Here is an 18028-nt window from a genome sequence, read left to right as displayed (position 1 = left end):
ATCTTATCTAAGTCTAGAACTTTTAAAAGCTTTGATTGAGGTGTATTGTCCTGTTAGATACACTTGATCCCATTAACACTACAGCCTTTTAAATGTTCAAAGCAAGGGGTGCTTTTGAACAAAGGTTGTGAATAAGTGACTTGTATTTGCCATGAGTATGAGGAATCTCTGCCCTGGGAGCTTTTATCTCGATATCCTTGGTTAGATAGTCCCTTCAGGAGAGCACTGTAAACCTCAGATACAGGCTTGGTGTGTTTGCTCGTCAAGATACTACCACTTTCTGCAGTTCTTTACAAACGAAGGGAATTTGTAAAGACTTCGTGGGCACAGACATCTTGGCACAGAAGGAGACCTGGTGAAAAGCATGTGTATTCTCTTGCAACGGAGTGATCTTTTTCTAAGACGTGACATATTTCTCTAAGAACATTCATGGTTTGCCTTTTGGTAAAGTGTATATAGTTCACCTTTCCATGTTTCTGTGCAGATTCCAGGATGCTAAGTATTGCTATGGTATTCCCTCCGCACCTCGCACATCCCCCCCCCTCAGTTTCCATTATTAAAAGATTGATGAACACAATTAGTTAAAAACTTGTCTTGGATTTCTCAAGGTTCCTTTTTGGAGAAGGATTATAATTTTTGTTTGTGGGAAGCCAGAATTTCTCTTTCCTGCAGTGTATATTATAAAATACAAAGCTGGCTGATTGGTGAATTCAGCAAAAAAAAAATAATTTATTCAAGTATTTTTAGATTTTAAGTTCTGGTATCTCTCTTACTAGCACCAGTCCTTTCTTTATGGCAGATAATTTTCCACTTTTGGCAGCGATCACAATGTCTTCCAGTAAGTCACCAGCATACTCCTCCTACCCATGATCAGATGGCTTTGCAGTATTAGTAGAATGTAAACTAGCAGTTTTAAGTGAGATTATTGGGATTAGTCATCTGGACGGAGAAGATTTAAAGTGGCCTTGATTGAGGTCCTTAAAATTATGAAGTAGACAGTAAAGCCATTATGGTCAAAGAAGAAAAATGATAAAAAGAAATTAAGATGCAATGAAAGAACAGATTTGTTTTATGTTTTGTGTATTTCAAAAGAAATAAAGGCATTATATTACCTTGTATTTTTCTGATCAGCATAGAAGTTTCCTTGTGGCAAGAGATGAGAGAAACATACTTTGAAATAATTACTTTTTAAAAAGGGAGGTTCATAACACAAAAAAATATTTTTGCTGTGGAAATCAAGCAGAGGAAAACATGTACGTACTCTCTCAAATTATTTCTATATAACTCTCCGTGTGTCTAACAGACTTGTTTAAGAGACCTTTCATCTCAGCATTGGTATACCATATAAAATCGAGCATTTCAATTAGCAGCTTCTACTTTCACTCTGTTTCTGTTTCAGGGGTGCTTCCCTTTGTGTCTCAATCCCGGACTTCTTTGTTAGGATCCATTCTCCTCCTGGTGTTATTCTTCAGTTTGGTTTCCACCAGAGCATTTTTCTACCATTAAGACACTTATCTCCAGGTTTATCTTTGGCTTCTTCTTCCTTAGGGTGGACTAATTGTTTTAGAGATGTGGCAAGAAAAGAATGTGGCTCCTGGCCTAGTTTTCTCTCCATGCGCATGGAGAGCTCTCCTATGCTGGAATCATTAACTTCTTTCTTTTGGTGGGAAAGAGAGAATTAAGTCATCCTGGGTGGTGCATGTTTTGCTTTTCCATTGCTCTGTGCATCAAGCATTTGACCAAAAGACAGAGTAGGAAATACAGTTTAAGACTCAGTGGAGCGAGGGGAGAGTCCTGTGTGATCAAGGCTTGCAATACAGAAGTAATAAACTCTTCCCCAGATTTCACATGTTGGAAGTAGCCTGTGCTGAGTTTTATTTTGGGCTTATGGCTTACAGTTTCCACCTCCTCAGTCTGTTACCTGTCTTCTAAGGTATATTAGGATTTGTCGTTATTTTTGGTCATTTCCTCTCCCTCATGTACAGTATAAAACTGTTGCCACCCAGTATTCTTGTGCTTTTCTCCTTTGTCCTGGTGTAAGAAGTAAGGATTTTTTTTTGGTGGTAATTTTCAGTAATTAAACTGATTAGAATTAAACTGGTGGGGAAACTGCATTTGATTACACAGGCAATACAGAGGAGGTAAAACTAATCTAACTAGGTTCCTTTCCAGCCTTTAGGCTTTTAATAGCTAAGTTAATTTCCTAGAGGAATATGGGCTGATTGAAGGAAAAAAACTATAATCATTAATTGCAGCAGATTTAATTTGTTTGAAGTATAACGAAAAGACTGCCTGAGATTTCAGGGGAAGAAAAGAGCAGCGCTCCTGAGCAGTCACTTATTCCAGACAGAGCAGTATGTTTTTTGCTGCCTGTAACAAATTCTGGTAAAATTTTTAGCCTGTTTGTGCCTTTTATAAATATTAGTAGGAGTGATATTCTTAGATCACAACATTATTAGAGAAATTTCTTCTTTCAAATCATGACCATAAATTTATGCTATGTATTTAATAGAGTATGTTTCATATTGTAATCGATCTACCTGATGCTTCAGGGACATAAGATCTTCTCTAGCTATCCAGTGAACTGTTTCTTTGCTAATGTGCTTATAGAATATGATATTGCTGTAGTTGCTTTCCAAGAGAAAACAGAATTTTCCATATTCAATAAAGTGTTTGCTTTTTTTTTTTTTTTTTAATTGTCATTTAATTCCTTTCTCCCTGACGATTAAAGCATGTGACTGGTGTTTTGGGGCCTCTTTCTATTAATTGCCACTAGAGAAGTAATTTTATAGAGAGCATTAAAAGATGATTCATCTTTTCTGAGCAGCTACAGAAACATACTTTACCTGCCTTACAGATGTACTTATATATAGCATAAGATGCCTGTAATATTCTTTGACATTACTGGTCTCTGTATTCATATAAGCAACATTTGTACTTTACCTAATTCTGTCTTTGTATTCTCAATACATTCTTCAGAAGTACTCAGCTGACTCATAAATCATACTAGTAGTATTAGAATAATGAAATTCAATGTTTGCTATGCAAAAATTAGGTTGTAGTATCCCTGTTTGTGTTTCCTTGATGTGGAGTAGATCACTGTGAGTACATAATAATCCTGTATGCAAAAGGTCTATATGAAAGCTTGGAGCTTCTTAAGTTTTTGAATTTTCATTGCATAAAGTATAGAAGGAATGATAACTCATTAAAATGCCAACTTGCTGAGAACATGTTTTGAGCAAGTTGCTCTAGATGGGCTGTATACATTGCAACATTTGGGAGAAAAATGACTAAACTTGGACTGCACACATTCATCCTAGTGTGATTTTTGTGTTACATCCATTTGTCTCCCTTTCTGCCTTACAGAAGGATAGGTAAACCAGAAAAACATAGAAGTACGTATTTGATCAACACTTTAAAAATACTCACTAGTAGGAAAAAAAGGAGCAGCATATTTTGAAATGATGAATCAGCTTCCCCAAATTTATCTTTGGTCTAATTGTCTGTAGAAATTGTTCGTAGGATTTTTTTTTTTTTTTTTTTACTTTGTTTCCTCTGTCCTAAAGTCTGATTAGTAAGCCACAGTCTTTTTTATTGAAGCTTTCAGTGAGAAAACCTCCAACAGTTAGTACTATGGTATACAAAAGCTTGTGTTTGAGTTGTGGCCCAGGCAAAGGGTCAAACTTGTTCGCTTATTTGTTTTACACGGTGGTACTACTCTTGAGTCAATGGGCAAACTGTTACTAGAAGCAACGAAAGAAAATGTTAGCAAAAATAGCAAGTACAAGCAGTTCTTGTGGTTTTGGGTAGTGGTTATAGCTGAAAGGATTTGTGGTGGAAGTGCTTGTGGTGATGATGGTAAATTAACCACAAGCATCTTTGCCACCAGAGGGTGAATTTCCATCATCCATCTTGGGTTCACAAAACGCAGATGTCCCACGTTGCCACCTGGCACTGCTGACCTCTCGTCGTTGGCCATTTTAGGGAAATCAGTCTTCCTCACGTGGTCTTCTCATCTGCATCCAAGCGCTGTGTCTGCTTTAGACATCTGAAGCATATTGTCTAACTGGGGATAGCCCCACGTGACGAGGTAGCATGAGTCCTGTTGATATGGGCAACATTTCCTTATCTAAATTTGACCAGTGGAATTAGCAGGAAGCAAGGGTGGGAAGTTTTAGGGATGACACTCTGGTGCATATACGATGAAGTTATTGATTAGGTGTTGCAATTTGACGATTTCTCTTTCTGCACGGCATTATCGGTGTGCGACAGGGCAGCCAGCCGACCCTCCTGTTGCGCTTCAGAGAAAATTAAAGATTCTTGTCCAGCCTAACCTCAGTAAATTTTTCATCAAAGCCTTAATACCACTTCTGCCAGATATTATCTGCTTGAATGCACAGTCTTATAACAACAGTGCCTATTTACTGCAGGTTTTTTTGATAATAGCTTTAATCTCCTTCATCATTAAGAAGTGCCTGTAATCTTAGAGATCTTGAGAGTATAATAAAACTGGCTCCCTGCTTTATTTCTCACGCAGCCATGGAGTACCCAAGGAGCAGGTACGCAGCTGCTACGCAGGCAAATAAGGTTGAAGGCACTTTTCAGTAGGCAAGTAACTGAGGAGTACGGCTCCAACCTGATGACTGTTGAGATAAATCATGAGCTGCGAGCATCTGCAGCTAGGAAAGATTAGAAACCCACAACAACCTGACAGAAAAAGAGAATTGTCCCACACACTCTGAAATCCTGTCATTGCCAGGGATTTCTTCTGGGCTCTTGGCTCTGTCAGGCCTTTGAAAATACCTACAGGCCTTCACATCATTTTGATTACTTGTGATCTCCCTTTGCTTTAAAGTTCCTGAATAGAGTTTTTTAAGCTTCCAGGGCATATGAAAATGGTAAACAGTAAATTCTTTTTTTTTTTTTTTTCCTGTAATTTTCAAACTTTAGATTATGTTTCTCTGTTTAAGACATGGATTGTATGTTCCAGGAACAGGAGGAGATAATCTATTTCTTTCTGACCAGCATTCAGAGGAACCTTGGAAGGCTGGAGAGGGGGACCTGCATGAACCTCCTGGAGTTCCCCAAGGCCAAGGGCCAGGTCCTGCCCGTGGGCCGGGGCAATCCCCAACACAGATCCAGGCTGGGCAAGTAGCAGGTTGAGAGCAGCCCAAAGCTTGTGGAGAAGGACCTGGGGGGGATTAGTGGGTGGAAAACTGCCCGTGAGGCAGCCCCGTGCGCTGGCAGCCCAGAACCCACCCGTGCCCGGGGCTGCAGCCAGAGCAGGGGGGGCAGCAGGGCCAGGGGGGGGATTCTCCCCCTCTGCTCCGCTCTGGGGAGACCCCCCTGCAGTGCTGGGGCCAGCTCGGGGGCCCCCAACAGCAGAAGGACCCGGAGCTGCTCGAGCGGGGCCAGAGGAGGCCACGGAGATGCTGGGGGGGCTGGAGCAGCTCCCCTGGGGGGCCGGGCTGAGAGAGTTGGGGGGTTCAGCCTGGAGAAGAGAAGGCTCCGGGGGGACCTTCGAGCGGCCTCCCAGGGCTTAAAGGGGGGACAGGAGAGGTGGGGGGGGGACTCTGGGTCAGGGGGTGGGGATAGGATGAGGGGGGATGGTTTTACACTGAAAGAGGGGAGATTTAGATTAGATTTAAGGCAGAAATTGTTCCCTGTGCGGGGGGTGAGGCGTTGGCCCAGGGTGCCCAGAGCAGCTGTGGGTGCCCCCTCCCTGGAAGGGTTCAAGGCCAGGTTGGACGGGGCTGGGAGCCCCCTGGGCTGGGGGAAGGGGGCCCTGCCCGGGGCAGGGGGGGGCACTGGATGAGCTTTAAGGTCCCTTCCAACCCAAACCATTCTGTGGTTCTATGATTCTAAGCTGACTTAAGTTTATCATAAAAGGGGCAATATCTGATTCCTCTGACAGAGTAAATTGATGGCTGCACTTTATTCTTGATATCTTTTTATGGTCCTCTCAATTTTAATTTTTTTTTTTTTTTTTTTAGGTTATAGATTGTACCTTTTTGAAACAGTTAACATTAAGTATGGATAGTATCTTTGACGACAGTATGCAGAAAGATTTGTCACAATATTCTTATAGACTGTGGAAGATGTCCAGTCCATATTTTACTGTAATGCATTATCCCTGGTTTGACTGAAATACTGAAGTTATTAAGTTCCACTTTCCGGTATAAAGGAATACATGACTGTTTTTATATAAGTATTTAGCCCTATAGCAACAGTTTGGTCCTATGTTTGAAAACAAAAAAAAGTACTGTGAAATACATAACCAGATTCTCTCTTTCTTCTGTAATGTGGCTCACACTGACCACAGTGGGAGCTGCTTCTAATTTCAGACTATATAAAGAAAGGATCGTTAGAGAGGTTATACAACACGTTCATATGCAGAGCATGTCACATTCACCCAGTTGGATACATTTTAAAGTAGACCTTCCTTCAGTGCTTTACTTGAAGGCTCTTCAAATCCTACATGTCTGCGCTAGTTGCTTGCAGAAGCTTGTAATTCATTGTCAGAATCTTCCTTCCAGGCTGCTCTTGCAAAAACAGTGCAATAGCACCTTGCCTTCCTTTAACTTTATGGCAAAATTTGCAAGTGAAGTCTTGTCTGCATAGCTGGAAAAAAAGTGCGAGGGCTGTTTTGGTAGAGCATGAAGGGTGCCTTCTTTTTTTCCCCCTTTCTTTTTAGTTCTTCTTCTCTTTCATTTTTAAAACTGAATATTGTTGATGTGTGCGGTAATACTCTAAGAAAAAACATTAGTGTGGGCATTTGCTACTTTTACTCCAGAATAGGCCCAGTGAGATCAGCCCAGCAAGCTGTAGCTGGGATTGACCTTGTTTAGCCTGCCTTTGAGTAAATCAGAAGCACCGCAGGGTGTGCCTGCGCCGCAGGGTAACTCTTGCTGCTGGTTACCCTATGGAAAAATGCACTGTGCTGCTGTCAGGGCAAGGCCTCAGGTAGCTCTATTCAGCAGTCGCCTTTGATTTCATAACAACTTAGGGGGTTTTATTGTTTTGAAGCCTGAATGTTGAATATTAATGTTTCAAGACTGAAATGTGTTAGTTTTTATCAGCTTTTGATTTCTTTTTGATTTTCAGAGCATAATTGTTGCTTTATTAAAACTTTTTGCAATGAGACATTTTCCTTCTTGAAATCAAATATTATGCAATTATTTCCTAGGGAAGGAAATTGAAATGGAATCTTGTGATTAGCTATACCACACATACCATACCGATGTTTTAAAAATGAAAAAAAAAAAAAAAAAAGAAAGAAAAAAAACCTCACAGGGTAGTGTTCTTGTGTACAGGTAGCCTTTGGGAGGCTCAGAGCTGGTTGTAATTTTGAAAAGACAAAAGCAAAGAAAGCACAAAGAACTTCACTCTAATTCTTTTCTGTTTTCCAGATAACGTGTTCTAGTACCTTTGGGATACTGGAAAGATGCATGAATTATATAAATTTCACTAATTATTTTGAAATAATTACAACCAAAACTGCTTTTCTAATTGTGAAGGTAGAACCTAGGACTGCCTCTTATTCTATTTCGCGTAGGCTTTTAAGTATTGATGATTACTCTACTTAAATGGATTAATTATATACTGCAGCACTTTGATTCCCTTTCATGTTACATTTACAAACCACACAAATGGCCCAAATTATGAGATGAAGAATTGGCTGTAGTAGACCTGAACATTTTTTTCCTCATTATTCTGCCCTGAAATAAGTTCCTGTTGCTTTACATTTCAGCTTGGCTATATTCTAAAATACCTTGATGATCTAGAAGGCACCTTTAAGTGGTTGAGCAAACCACAAATTGACACACAAAATGGATGAAATCTTAGTTCATAACTTTCCCTTTTGCATTGGGTAGCATGCGTGACAATTTATCAACTTGTGCTTTAGAATAAAATTATTCCTGCTTTGCACCTCTCTTGCATTTGCCAGAAAAAATGAGAGGAACGTGGAAAACAAGCATGCCTTCTGCAAATGGGTTCATGGAAAACATGGCAATGGACATGCTGTGCTTACCAGCCAGTTTTTAGCCTTTTCTAGCTCCTTCCCATTCAAACTGCAGCTTCTGATCCAACAAGTCTGTTGTCTTTTCCCTCCCAAGGATGAGATCAGCCTCATCAAACAGGTTCTTCTAACTGTCCTTCATGAGACGTTGGCGGGAAACCTTTTCCTTTTGCATCGCTTTCTTTCCTTTGATTTGGAATAGGTGTTTCTGTGTAGCTGAAAATAATACCAGTGGATGGGTATGAAGGGTATGAATTTCACTGGTCTGAATGTGTAAACAGCTGGTTTTGCCAGATTTCTCCTGGAACTGTTTTGCAGAGTTGTGTTTGGAGATCTCCTGATGAATACCATTCTTAAAGACAAGTTAATCTGTTTTTTTTGGATTTTCTTTTAAGTTACATCTTTTGCAGCTGTTGACTGACTTCCACAACAAGAAGCAATTGTGTTCTCAGGCTACTGTAACATTTACGCTCCTTTTAGAGTTGGAGCCTAATCTTCAGTCCATATGGAAGTTTATACAGCAGCATTTAGGAAGCACTCTAGGCCAGACGCCTTTTCTCATGTGTTCTTCTCAGTATGTGTTAGGCAAGTTCAATTTCTGTTAATTTGCTCTCACTCTGCATTAAAACAATTAGTGTATGTCACTGTAAGGTAAAAACCTGTCATTTTGCTCCTTCTACCTTGAAGGTGTTCCTTCGATGTACTTTAAATTAGAAATAGCAGACTGATAGTTGTGTGCTTATCTCTATACTGCGCTCACAGTCCACTAGTGCTGCTGCAGACTGTTGCCTTGCCTACACTGGGTTTTGTGGGTTTGGTGTGGGTTTGTTTTTTTTTTTTTTAACTCTTCATATCGGATTTCAGAGATTCTTTGCATATGACTGATTAAGCTTAATGGGTGTAATATATAACTTTTAAAAATAGCTTTCTTGCATAGATGCACATCATATATTGAGTTGGTAATGTATTAGAAGAAGAAAAATAATTGAAAAGTTATGACAGTTATTGTTTCCGTATTGAATTCAGAATGTTGTGAAGGCAATTTCCTTGACAGGATCAACTCCAGAGCACTTACTAGTATGCTGATTACTTTTTTTTTTTTCCTTAATCTACCTATGAAATACCCCTGACAAGCTTGAAATTTGAGAGAAAGACTACTTTATTTGCAAAGATGGCAAAACTTAGTTTTAACAGTTTGTCCTCAATGCAGAATTTGTGAGGGAGGAATAGAATAGCACAGGTGGTATGGCAAGTAAACCACAAAGCCATTTTGTTAGTTCCAAGTACAAACCCGGTACTTTTAATTGCGCAAAGTCTTCCATTAGATTTTCTTTATCTTTAAAGCAGGCCAGATTTGTAGTGTGCACTTTCAGTATCTGGGAAAAAAAGTAAGGTATGGAAAATCTGGTCCCTTTCCTTTGTGTCCCACATCATCTAGTTTGCTAACTCAGATGATGGAAACTTGATAAACTGAATTGTTTGGACTGACTAGGTCACGCTTCTGAACATCTTGGCTTTTTAGAAAGAGAGCTTAGAGTTGGTACTTTTTACTAACCATAAAATAAGACTGACTAGACATTCACTTTTATTTACAGAGGTTTTTTATGGGCAGAAGAGGGGCAGGTTTGTTAATACATCGAAGCTCAAGTCTTTGAGTGTGTATTGGGAATGTGATGTGCTCTCGATCGCCCATTAAAAGCAAGCAACCCCCCAAACTGTTGGGCTAAACTCAGAAGTGCCTCAGGAGCCTCCAGAGCGGGCCTAGGCCAGGTCTGCGGCTGCTGCGGGGTTCGCTCCCGGGAGCTGGGGCGTGAGGGCCGGGGCGTGGGCAGCCGCCCGTCCTCAGCCGGGGGCCCGCTGCCCCTGCACTCAGGGTGTCTCCTGCTACGTGAGGCTCCGGCTTGCGCATGAGCCAGAGGGTTCCATCCCAGTTCGGCTCTCTGGTGTTAGTCCCGAGGGATGAAAGCTCTGTCCGGGTGTCAAGGGAAGTCTCTTGGCTGTAGACATCTTCTGCGCCAGAGAAAACAGCTAAGGGATTCGCTGCTGCCCCTATTACAGAGCTTATGTGTGGCTGCGTGCAGGTTTTTGTCGCACCCTCTATAATGGAGTGGGTATCTGAAGGCTGTATTTACACAAGGCATATAGCTGTCTGAAAATGCTAATAGTGGTACTTACCGATGTGCCTAAATGTTTTAAGTCAATCTTATTTTGCAAGCTGGGTGGTTTTCTAATTTCCAGTAGTCTCTGCTTTGCATCACTAAGCACTTACATAACTTTGCAAATCTGGCCCAGTCTGTTATTACAATGTTGCTTTACCTCTTCTGATTGCCGTGGCTTTGTGTGCAAGGAAGTATTTTGAGTAAAGTTAATTATAGTGGTGACTATGCTGTAGTATATTGTGTATGTCTGTATTTTATTTACTATATATGCACTTCAAAATTACTTCATGATCTTTAAGCCTGAAGCTTTTTACTTTAAGCCACCAAAACACATCTCATGTTAAAAATGGTTGAATGTACAAGGTGCAGTTGTTAGCTCACTATTCTTTGTTCTCTCTACTTTCTTGCGAAAAGATCAAACGAAATGCAGTGACAGGTAAGGATGTCTCACAAAACACGTAGAAGAAATGTAGCTTCCCGTTCCATAAATTACTGGTACTCTGCTCACCAGCTGCCTGTTATGATGTTTTATTGATGAATAAAAATGGTGTCTGAGGCAATAGAATATCTTGCATCTTACAACACTGCCAGTTATAAAGATGTCTTCGTGAATAAATTTCACAATTAGAAAGTATTGACAAAAATATTTAATCTTTTTTACATCAAAATAAGCTCAAACATCTGCTGCCAAATTCAGACAATATCAAGTAATCTTTTAAAAGTATATTTTTATTATACTGACAGATGCATGGCTGCATGACATAGATGTCAATTTAAGTTACTAGTGCCATTAATACTTGACAAAGACATGCTCCCAGAAGAATTTACGTTTTTAAAATGTTGTCAGATGAGGATACGCCAACAAAAAATAACCAGAGTTATTCAGCTATGTTGTTAACAGAGCTAAAAGCATGTTATCTCCAGAGACATCGCAAAAATTGATATTCATATCTTTTCTATTTTCTAAATTTCACAGAATTGACAGCAGAAAAAAATAATTATGTGCCTGCAAATGTCTGTTTAAGCAACCCATACATCCTTTTTCACTTCTTATACTTTTTGGCTTACAGCGCAGAAAGATTCTCAGTTTCATTTGAGGTGAACTTCTTCAGCATTCATTTGCTTACCACAAAATTTCAAATAATCCTACTTCTTGGCAAGGACGTTGTTGTAAAGAGAACACCGAGGAAAATGTTAAGACCTGTGCCAGAGTTTCTGGTCTGCTTATTCAGTCAGAAAAGTGTTGGAAAGCTATATGACTTAACTCATTAAGAAGGCTGAGATTTAAAACATTCATGTCCAGTTCTTATTTGTCAAATATGCTGGTATATTCATTATTCAAATTTGTACATTTTAGCAACGTGAGATTTCATTGTGGGTATTCCATAATGAGAAACTAAGCTTACTTTAAATTCTTCCCTTCCAGGTCTTTTCTTTTTCTTTTCTTTTATTTGCCTTTTTCCTCTCTCCCCACAGAAGTGTTTTGGAAGGAATTTTGTTTCTTAGAGCAAGAGTGGGATTTTCTGGGTAGACCAGATCAACATTCATGGAGTTTGTTTAGTAGCGCTGTCTTGGTGCTGCTACTCTATTTAAAAAGCATAAAAGTCTAGTCCTCTGAGGTGCCAAGTCATTTGAAATACGGAATTTCTGGTTGAATCTGGGGTCATAAACATCTCATTAAGGGCTAAATCATTATACTCGGTGATTAGAGACTGTTTTTTCTTTTAAGTGGATTTTTTTTTTAGGGTGGATTTTTTCTTAGATATGAGCCTGAACTTTGTAGAAACACTTTTTACTGCTAATGCTTCTAATGTAATAAAAAGAAATCTAGAACTAAAGGGCCGAGAGCCATCTTACTAGATATATCTAGATATATCTATATATATATAAATATATCTTCTAGATATATTTCTGTTTGCTGTACTGAGGCAGACTGTGAAGGTGAGATCTGTCTCTCAACATGCAGAGCTCAAGACCCCTTTTAAAGCAGTGGCAACGCGTAGCGTCTCCTGTGCTATGGTTTGTCTTATCCTGGAGCTGCTATTTAAAATACATCAGAGCAACTGGTCCCAAATACAACTTTTTTTTTTTTTTTTAATTACTATTATTTTTTTATTGCAGCCTGTGTCACTGGTACAGGCAAAAATATTTAATATTAGATGAGCTTTCACCTCTGCTGCTTTTTGCGCGCCATTGCCAAGTGAGTTGTTTTGGATGGGGCTTTTTCAATGTCTGTTATATTTCAGTCTGACAAGGAGGTACATATTCTGCTGGCTGCCTGACCACTCTGTGTCATCACTCCTCTTAGTATAAATGAGTACATATTAAAATAGTATTTAAAGGTTTTCATTGTGAGTGGATTTTCAGAATTAATGCCCAGGGATCTACTGTAGGCTGTAGTTTGTAAGGAGGCAATTTTAGAAAGGTTGGGCAAGTCGACTTGAAAGGGTAACATGGGGAATGAAATGAGGTGCAAGAAGGCTTTACCTCACATTTCTTATGAGCCCCTCTTACGCTTGTTTGTTTTCTTTTACGGTTCTTTGCCTTGGTAACTTGGTAGCAATTCAGTCTTTCTCTTTCCTCCCACCCCAAGTCTCCTGTGACTTGAGAATCTTGTGCAGCTCTGGAATAGAGAAATAAGGACAAGAGGTTAGTCCAGATGGATTTACTAGCTGTCTACAGATGTTGTAACGTGTGCTACCTAAGGCTGGTCATGCAGTGAGTTGGGGGGGGGGAGCTGTGCGTGCACACAGCGTCATGGTGCAAGCTGGGGGGCAATTTGGTCTGCATCACGTTGGGAGGTTGAAAGCTCCCAGGGTCCCACTGCTGGTTGCTCAGACCTACCCACAGCTGAACCTCTACAGCAGGAGCCCCTGGCAAAGTGCTTTGTGGGACCCGATCATCTGGGAGCACTGATGGACAAAATGCAGCTGTAGATTAACACTGAGGGACCGAGAAGAGAGGCCCTGCTTGCTCCAACATCATATGGTGTGATGACAGCCATGGGGCTGTGCCAACCTCCCCTCTGAATCCAGGTGAAAACCCTCAGCTCTGGTTGGGAAAAAGTAATAGTTAGGTGCTAGGTGACAAGTTACTTCTTTAATGGTAAGGATTTCCCAAAGATGGAAAGAGAGATATAATTTATTGAACCTTTCAGGTACAGTCTGAAAAATCTGAAAATAGTTCTTGCTTTTTGAGTGACACATTATCTTTCTGGAAAGGATACTGGGAATATAATTCAGTCATGTTTTTTTTTTTTTCCTGGCATCATAGGAAAATAGTTTGATTTTCATTCTAGTATGCAAGCATAATTCTTTTTAAAAAAATAAGTGCCTATGAATTATTACTGCAATTTCAATAGCTGTGGTAGATGCATTGCAGCCAAAAATCTATTTGAACTGTTTTTGCTGTTTCTATAGAGAAGTGTGTGACGCTGACTTATAGTATATGTTATTAACAAGTTTTAGAAAGTATTGGAAAGATGAACATTGTCAGGAAAACTTAATGAGAGAATCATAATTCTCTGAGAAGCCATTGAAAGAAAGTTTGCAATGGGGATGTTGGCTGGGTGTCAGAGAAAAAAAGGGTTTTAGCAGTGGAAACTTTGGTTACAGTGAGGTATAACAGGTCTTAGCTGTGTATTTCAAGTCTCTCAAACGTAATAACTGAAACCCTAGAATTTGACTAAATCAAGAACTAGAATGGTAATTGTAGGTGTATTCTACAGTGCCAAAAAGAATAAGCTTGAATAGCATTCTCATGACAGTAGATGACACTTTGTTACTTTTATTTTCTTCTGATATGACGTATGCTGACTTTTATCTTGGATAAACTCATTTTACTGCTGGGAAGGTGATGTTACCTGTTACAGGTAACAGCCTTTGGAAGCTGCTGTAAAAACACATGGGGCTGTTTTTAATTTGTGTCTTTCTTTAATCGTGAATTTCAGTGAGAGCAAGAGCAGGTAAATATAGAAAGACTGAAGTTCAGTGCCACTCTTTGCAATATGCCTGTACACATTTATTATTGCTATCATTATATCTTTTCCAAAGGCAATTTATATATGGCAGGATTTGTTCCATGCCAGCACTTTATAGCGGGTAGCCAAGAGTCTAAAGCAGTCTTGTTGTGCTTTGTAAAGGCAAAGTAGCTGTGACAGTGATGTCCTAGCAATGCAGTTGATCCATGGGATGTAGGTACATGAAAGTTAAGGAGCTTGAGTTAATATAGTAGTATGTGACAGCCAAAAGGGATGATTTGCACTGTCTTCTCCAAACTGTGGTGCCACATCTTCTGTTTCCTAGCTGCACTGTTCTGCCACATGTGTATCTCTCCATGAGCCAGTTCACCTCAGTGATGTGTCGGAAATCTGAACCAAAAGGAATAGTGGATATTTTTCAGCTGGTTTACAGAGTTGCATCCGAAGAAGGAATTCAGACAGCAAAAAGGAAGTCAGGCACTTCTTTGAAAATGGCTACAGATAGCTTTGTTTTAGAAACAAAGATGATTTGCCCCATTTTCTTCCATCTAATCTTGTATAGTATTAGTACCAGATTTGGATCAGAAAGATGCACGAAAACATCCTTCTAGGTCTTGGTCTCAACAATTCACTCACTCAACTAGGAGTAACTAAAAGTAGGAGCAACTAGTCCTAGGACTGATAACTGTCCCTGTAGTTAGCAGTTTATTTTTATTTTATCTTGTCAGCTATGCTGAATATGAAGCTGCATATTTATTTCTTTAGAGAGCATTGCATTTTGTATACTGTAGAGCTACCTGAGTCACTGTAAGATAATAGTATTAATGGTATATGTTACTTTCAAAATTAGAGATCTTGGGTATGCTACTTTGGTGGAAAATCTATCTTTTTGATGCAGACAGTTTCACTGCAGCGTCAGGGAAAGCTGGCTGCAAATGTTTGAGCTGAAAGTGGATGTTAAGTCAAATGTGTTTGGAGGATATCTGAAAAAGAGTTGTGGAAGACAAAGGTAACTTGATTTTTTTGTGAAAGTCTCAAGAAAGTGATGGAAAGAAACAACAGGGAATTTGCTATTTGCGGTCTCCTATTTAGGAAGCAGAGGGAAATCATAGAAACAATAACATGTAACAGTAGGAAGTTTGGATACTGGAAAATATGTAATTTATTCTGTGTATCTTGCTATCTACCCTTGTCTTGGAGCAGGGAATGGTTTGATGTCTTGCTTTTCCTTTACTCATTGACAAACAATATGAAGTACCTGCATCCATCTCATACTCTTGCTTTTGTACTGTGTTTTATCTATATTACGATATGACAGGGATTTGTTTCCCACACATCTAAAGGGTAAATACTTTACTCAAGGCAGGCTGAGGAGCCTAGACTATCCTTCTGTTTTTGTCCAGGCTGTGAAAGGAAAATGTTTGGAATGGCTTCAATTCTGCTAGCTTAATTTGAAAGACCATCTTGTATCACCATGCTCTGAAAATTGCTTTCCATAAGTGATTTATCCATTTCTGGCATGGATAGCTGGATGGTTACAGTACAGAGGCAATTAAGCATACTGAGTGAAATCCGAACTTAATTGCATACAATGGTAAAACACCCTTTGATATCAATGGGGCCAAGGTTTCTCATCATCATCCTCAAAGGTTCCATGTAATAGAAAACAAGGAGAGCTAATCAAAAGTTGCATCAAAGTCTATTTAAGTTTCTCTAAATGAAAAAGTTTTACTTCATTTGGGAATCAAAAAGGAATATGGTTTATAGAATTGTAAATTCAAGACTGTAATTTCATAACTTGTTCAACGCTTTAGCTTTGATAATTGTATTACTGTTTTATTTATTAGCTTATACGTTCAAAGATATTGCAAAGTAGTGCAAGGGTAAAGACTGCAATTACAATTTACAGAAATAACTGTTTTTGCAATAAATGTTTTTGGATAAGTGGAGTAGCAAAGTTACTGAAACAGTGAAAAATATCATGTGGAATATCTTCTGTTTTGGTTCCATCTATTTTTATGAAGCTTAATGCTAATGATTCTCTTTTTGGTTTTCTTGCAGCTAATTCCAGCCTTCTTGGAGGTGGAGGAGGTGAGTCTTTGCTTTTAATGGTGTATTTATTCTTAAATAAGTGTGAAATATGTGCTGACACAAGTGTAGTGTTTAGTTGTTTATAAAATGGCATGTGATGAGTTCAAAAGATGGATATGTAAAATTATTAGACAGGAAAACCCACCAAAGTCAATAACATTTCATATCATCAAGAGCCAGTGTTTGTGGCTGCTGCTGAATCAGATATCCCTTCTGGATTAGGCTAGGGCTGACCTGTATATGAGGCTGGCTGAAACATGAAGGGACTGAACTGCCTTATGTTATGTTGTGTTTATGTATTTAGGATTTTAAATTTACTTCGAGGGAACCTTAAATGCATGTTAAATAAACAGTTTTAAAAGAAATGTTAAATAATTAAAACACAGTAAAAAGTCATTTTAGTAAATTAACGAGGCTTTATCTTTTTATTTATTTATTTATTTATTTTTTTAGACTCGGTTGCTTGCCCCATTCTGTTTGCCAGAATACTCAAGTAGATTTCAGTATAAGTCTTTGGTGCATGTAAGGGATGCTACCAACATGTGTACTAGTAAGACAGAGATACTCAAGTGCATATAGTGTGTTTTGTTTCCAAATATATGTATGCTGCTTTATTTTAGCAGATTGATGCTATTTTGCTTTTCGTAATACTGTAGTACTGTGGCCGTAAAAGCTTACATGAGTGTTAACAATTCAGGAAACAAACCCCATGAAGAGCTTGATCTCCGTTTTCTGTGACGTCCCCTGCCTCCCAGAGGGAAGTAAAAGAGCTCAGTTCTGGAAATTTCACAGTGCAGGAGTGGTACAGGCAGCGACTAATCTTCCTTCCTGGCTGGAGTTAAAAGGACTTGATGATCAGAGCTTACATATGCAAGGGTAAAGGAGAGGGCTCTGTAAAAAGACAGAAGATCACTGCTGCTTGTGAAGCTTGAGGATAAGTCGCCAAAGCTTTTGTTTTAACAGCCTTAAGTCTATAGGCGGCCCTTATTCATGGACCGTGAAGAGGAGCTTGACAACAGCACCCGGGTGTCTAAATAAAACTTCAAGTTTCTCAGCTGTGTGTCTGGACATTAAAGTAAAGGGAAGCCTTACCTGGTAATCCTGTTGGATTAATCGGTTTCTTTTGATTTGAGTTAGTTGTTTGCAGTATACCAAATTTTTCTTTGTTTAAAAGATAATCCTTTAAAAGGTAATCCTTGGCTAGCCATTCGTGTTCTTGTGGAGCCATTCGTGTACCTCCTCTCTAGTGCTTGCGCCCAGCTGGTAACGTCGGGAAAAAAAAAATATAAATCAATGCAAATGTTCAAATTCCAATCAGGTTCCCAGAGCGGTGCTGTTGAAAGGATTTGGCTATTGACTTTCCGTGGTATTTATTCAGCTGGACCGGACCGTACTTCAAAAGTTGATGTCCGTTCAGCATGGCCCTAGAAAACGTGTCTCTCCTTCTGTGGCAGATGGGATGAACCCACGCCATGGGTCAAGTTGGGCTTCTTCCTGCGTTTTATGTGTTAAAAGTGGGGAAGTTCCATTCAAGCTAATTTATTTGCAATTAAAAACATCCTGCCCTGCCCCCTTAGGACAGGCTGAGGTGATGGCAGCGTGCAAGGCTGCTACACCATCTCTTTTGCATCTCCGCTCTCTCCTCCTGCCCTGGTGTCCTTTCGGGCTTTCGCCCCCATTTCTTAAATAAGTTTCCTTGGTGGCGTTGGGAAGCTCCCGTGGCGGGTTGAGTTTTGGTGCGCAGTGGGTCCCTTGGGGACCTGGCTGCGGGTGGCACCA

The 18028-nt window shown here is 39.6% G+C and overlaps 1 protein-coding gene across 2 annotated transcripts in view; it reads left to right on the top strand.

The window, feature by feature from the left end:
• Positions 1-18028, top strand: part of MACROD2 (mono-ADP ribosylhydrolase 2) — a 902990-nt gene that overhangs the window by 176831 nt on the left and 708131 nt on the right. For both annotated transcript variants that reach the window (XM_032994762.2, XM_032994761.2), the window contains exon 4: positions 16220-16249. In XM_032994762.2, the coding sequence (XP_032850653.2) occupies positions 16220-16249 (30 nt within the window). The remainder of the gene's footprint in view (positions 1-16219; positions 16250-18028) is intronic.

This window comes from Tyto alba, unplaced genomic scaffold, assembly GCF_018691265.1.
Source record: "Tyto alba isolate M040663 unplaced genomic scaffold, T.alba_DEE_v4.0 Super-Scaffold_16, whole genome shotgun sequence".
In the NCBI taxonomy this organism is placed as follows: Eukaryota; Metazoa; Chordata; class Aves; order Strigiformes; family Tytonidae; genus Tyto; species Tyto alba.
The sequence above is the reverse complement of the archived record's forward strand: the minus strand, read 5'-3'. Positions and strand labels throughout refer to the sequence as shown.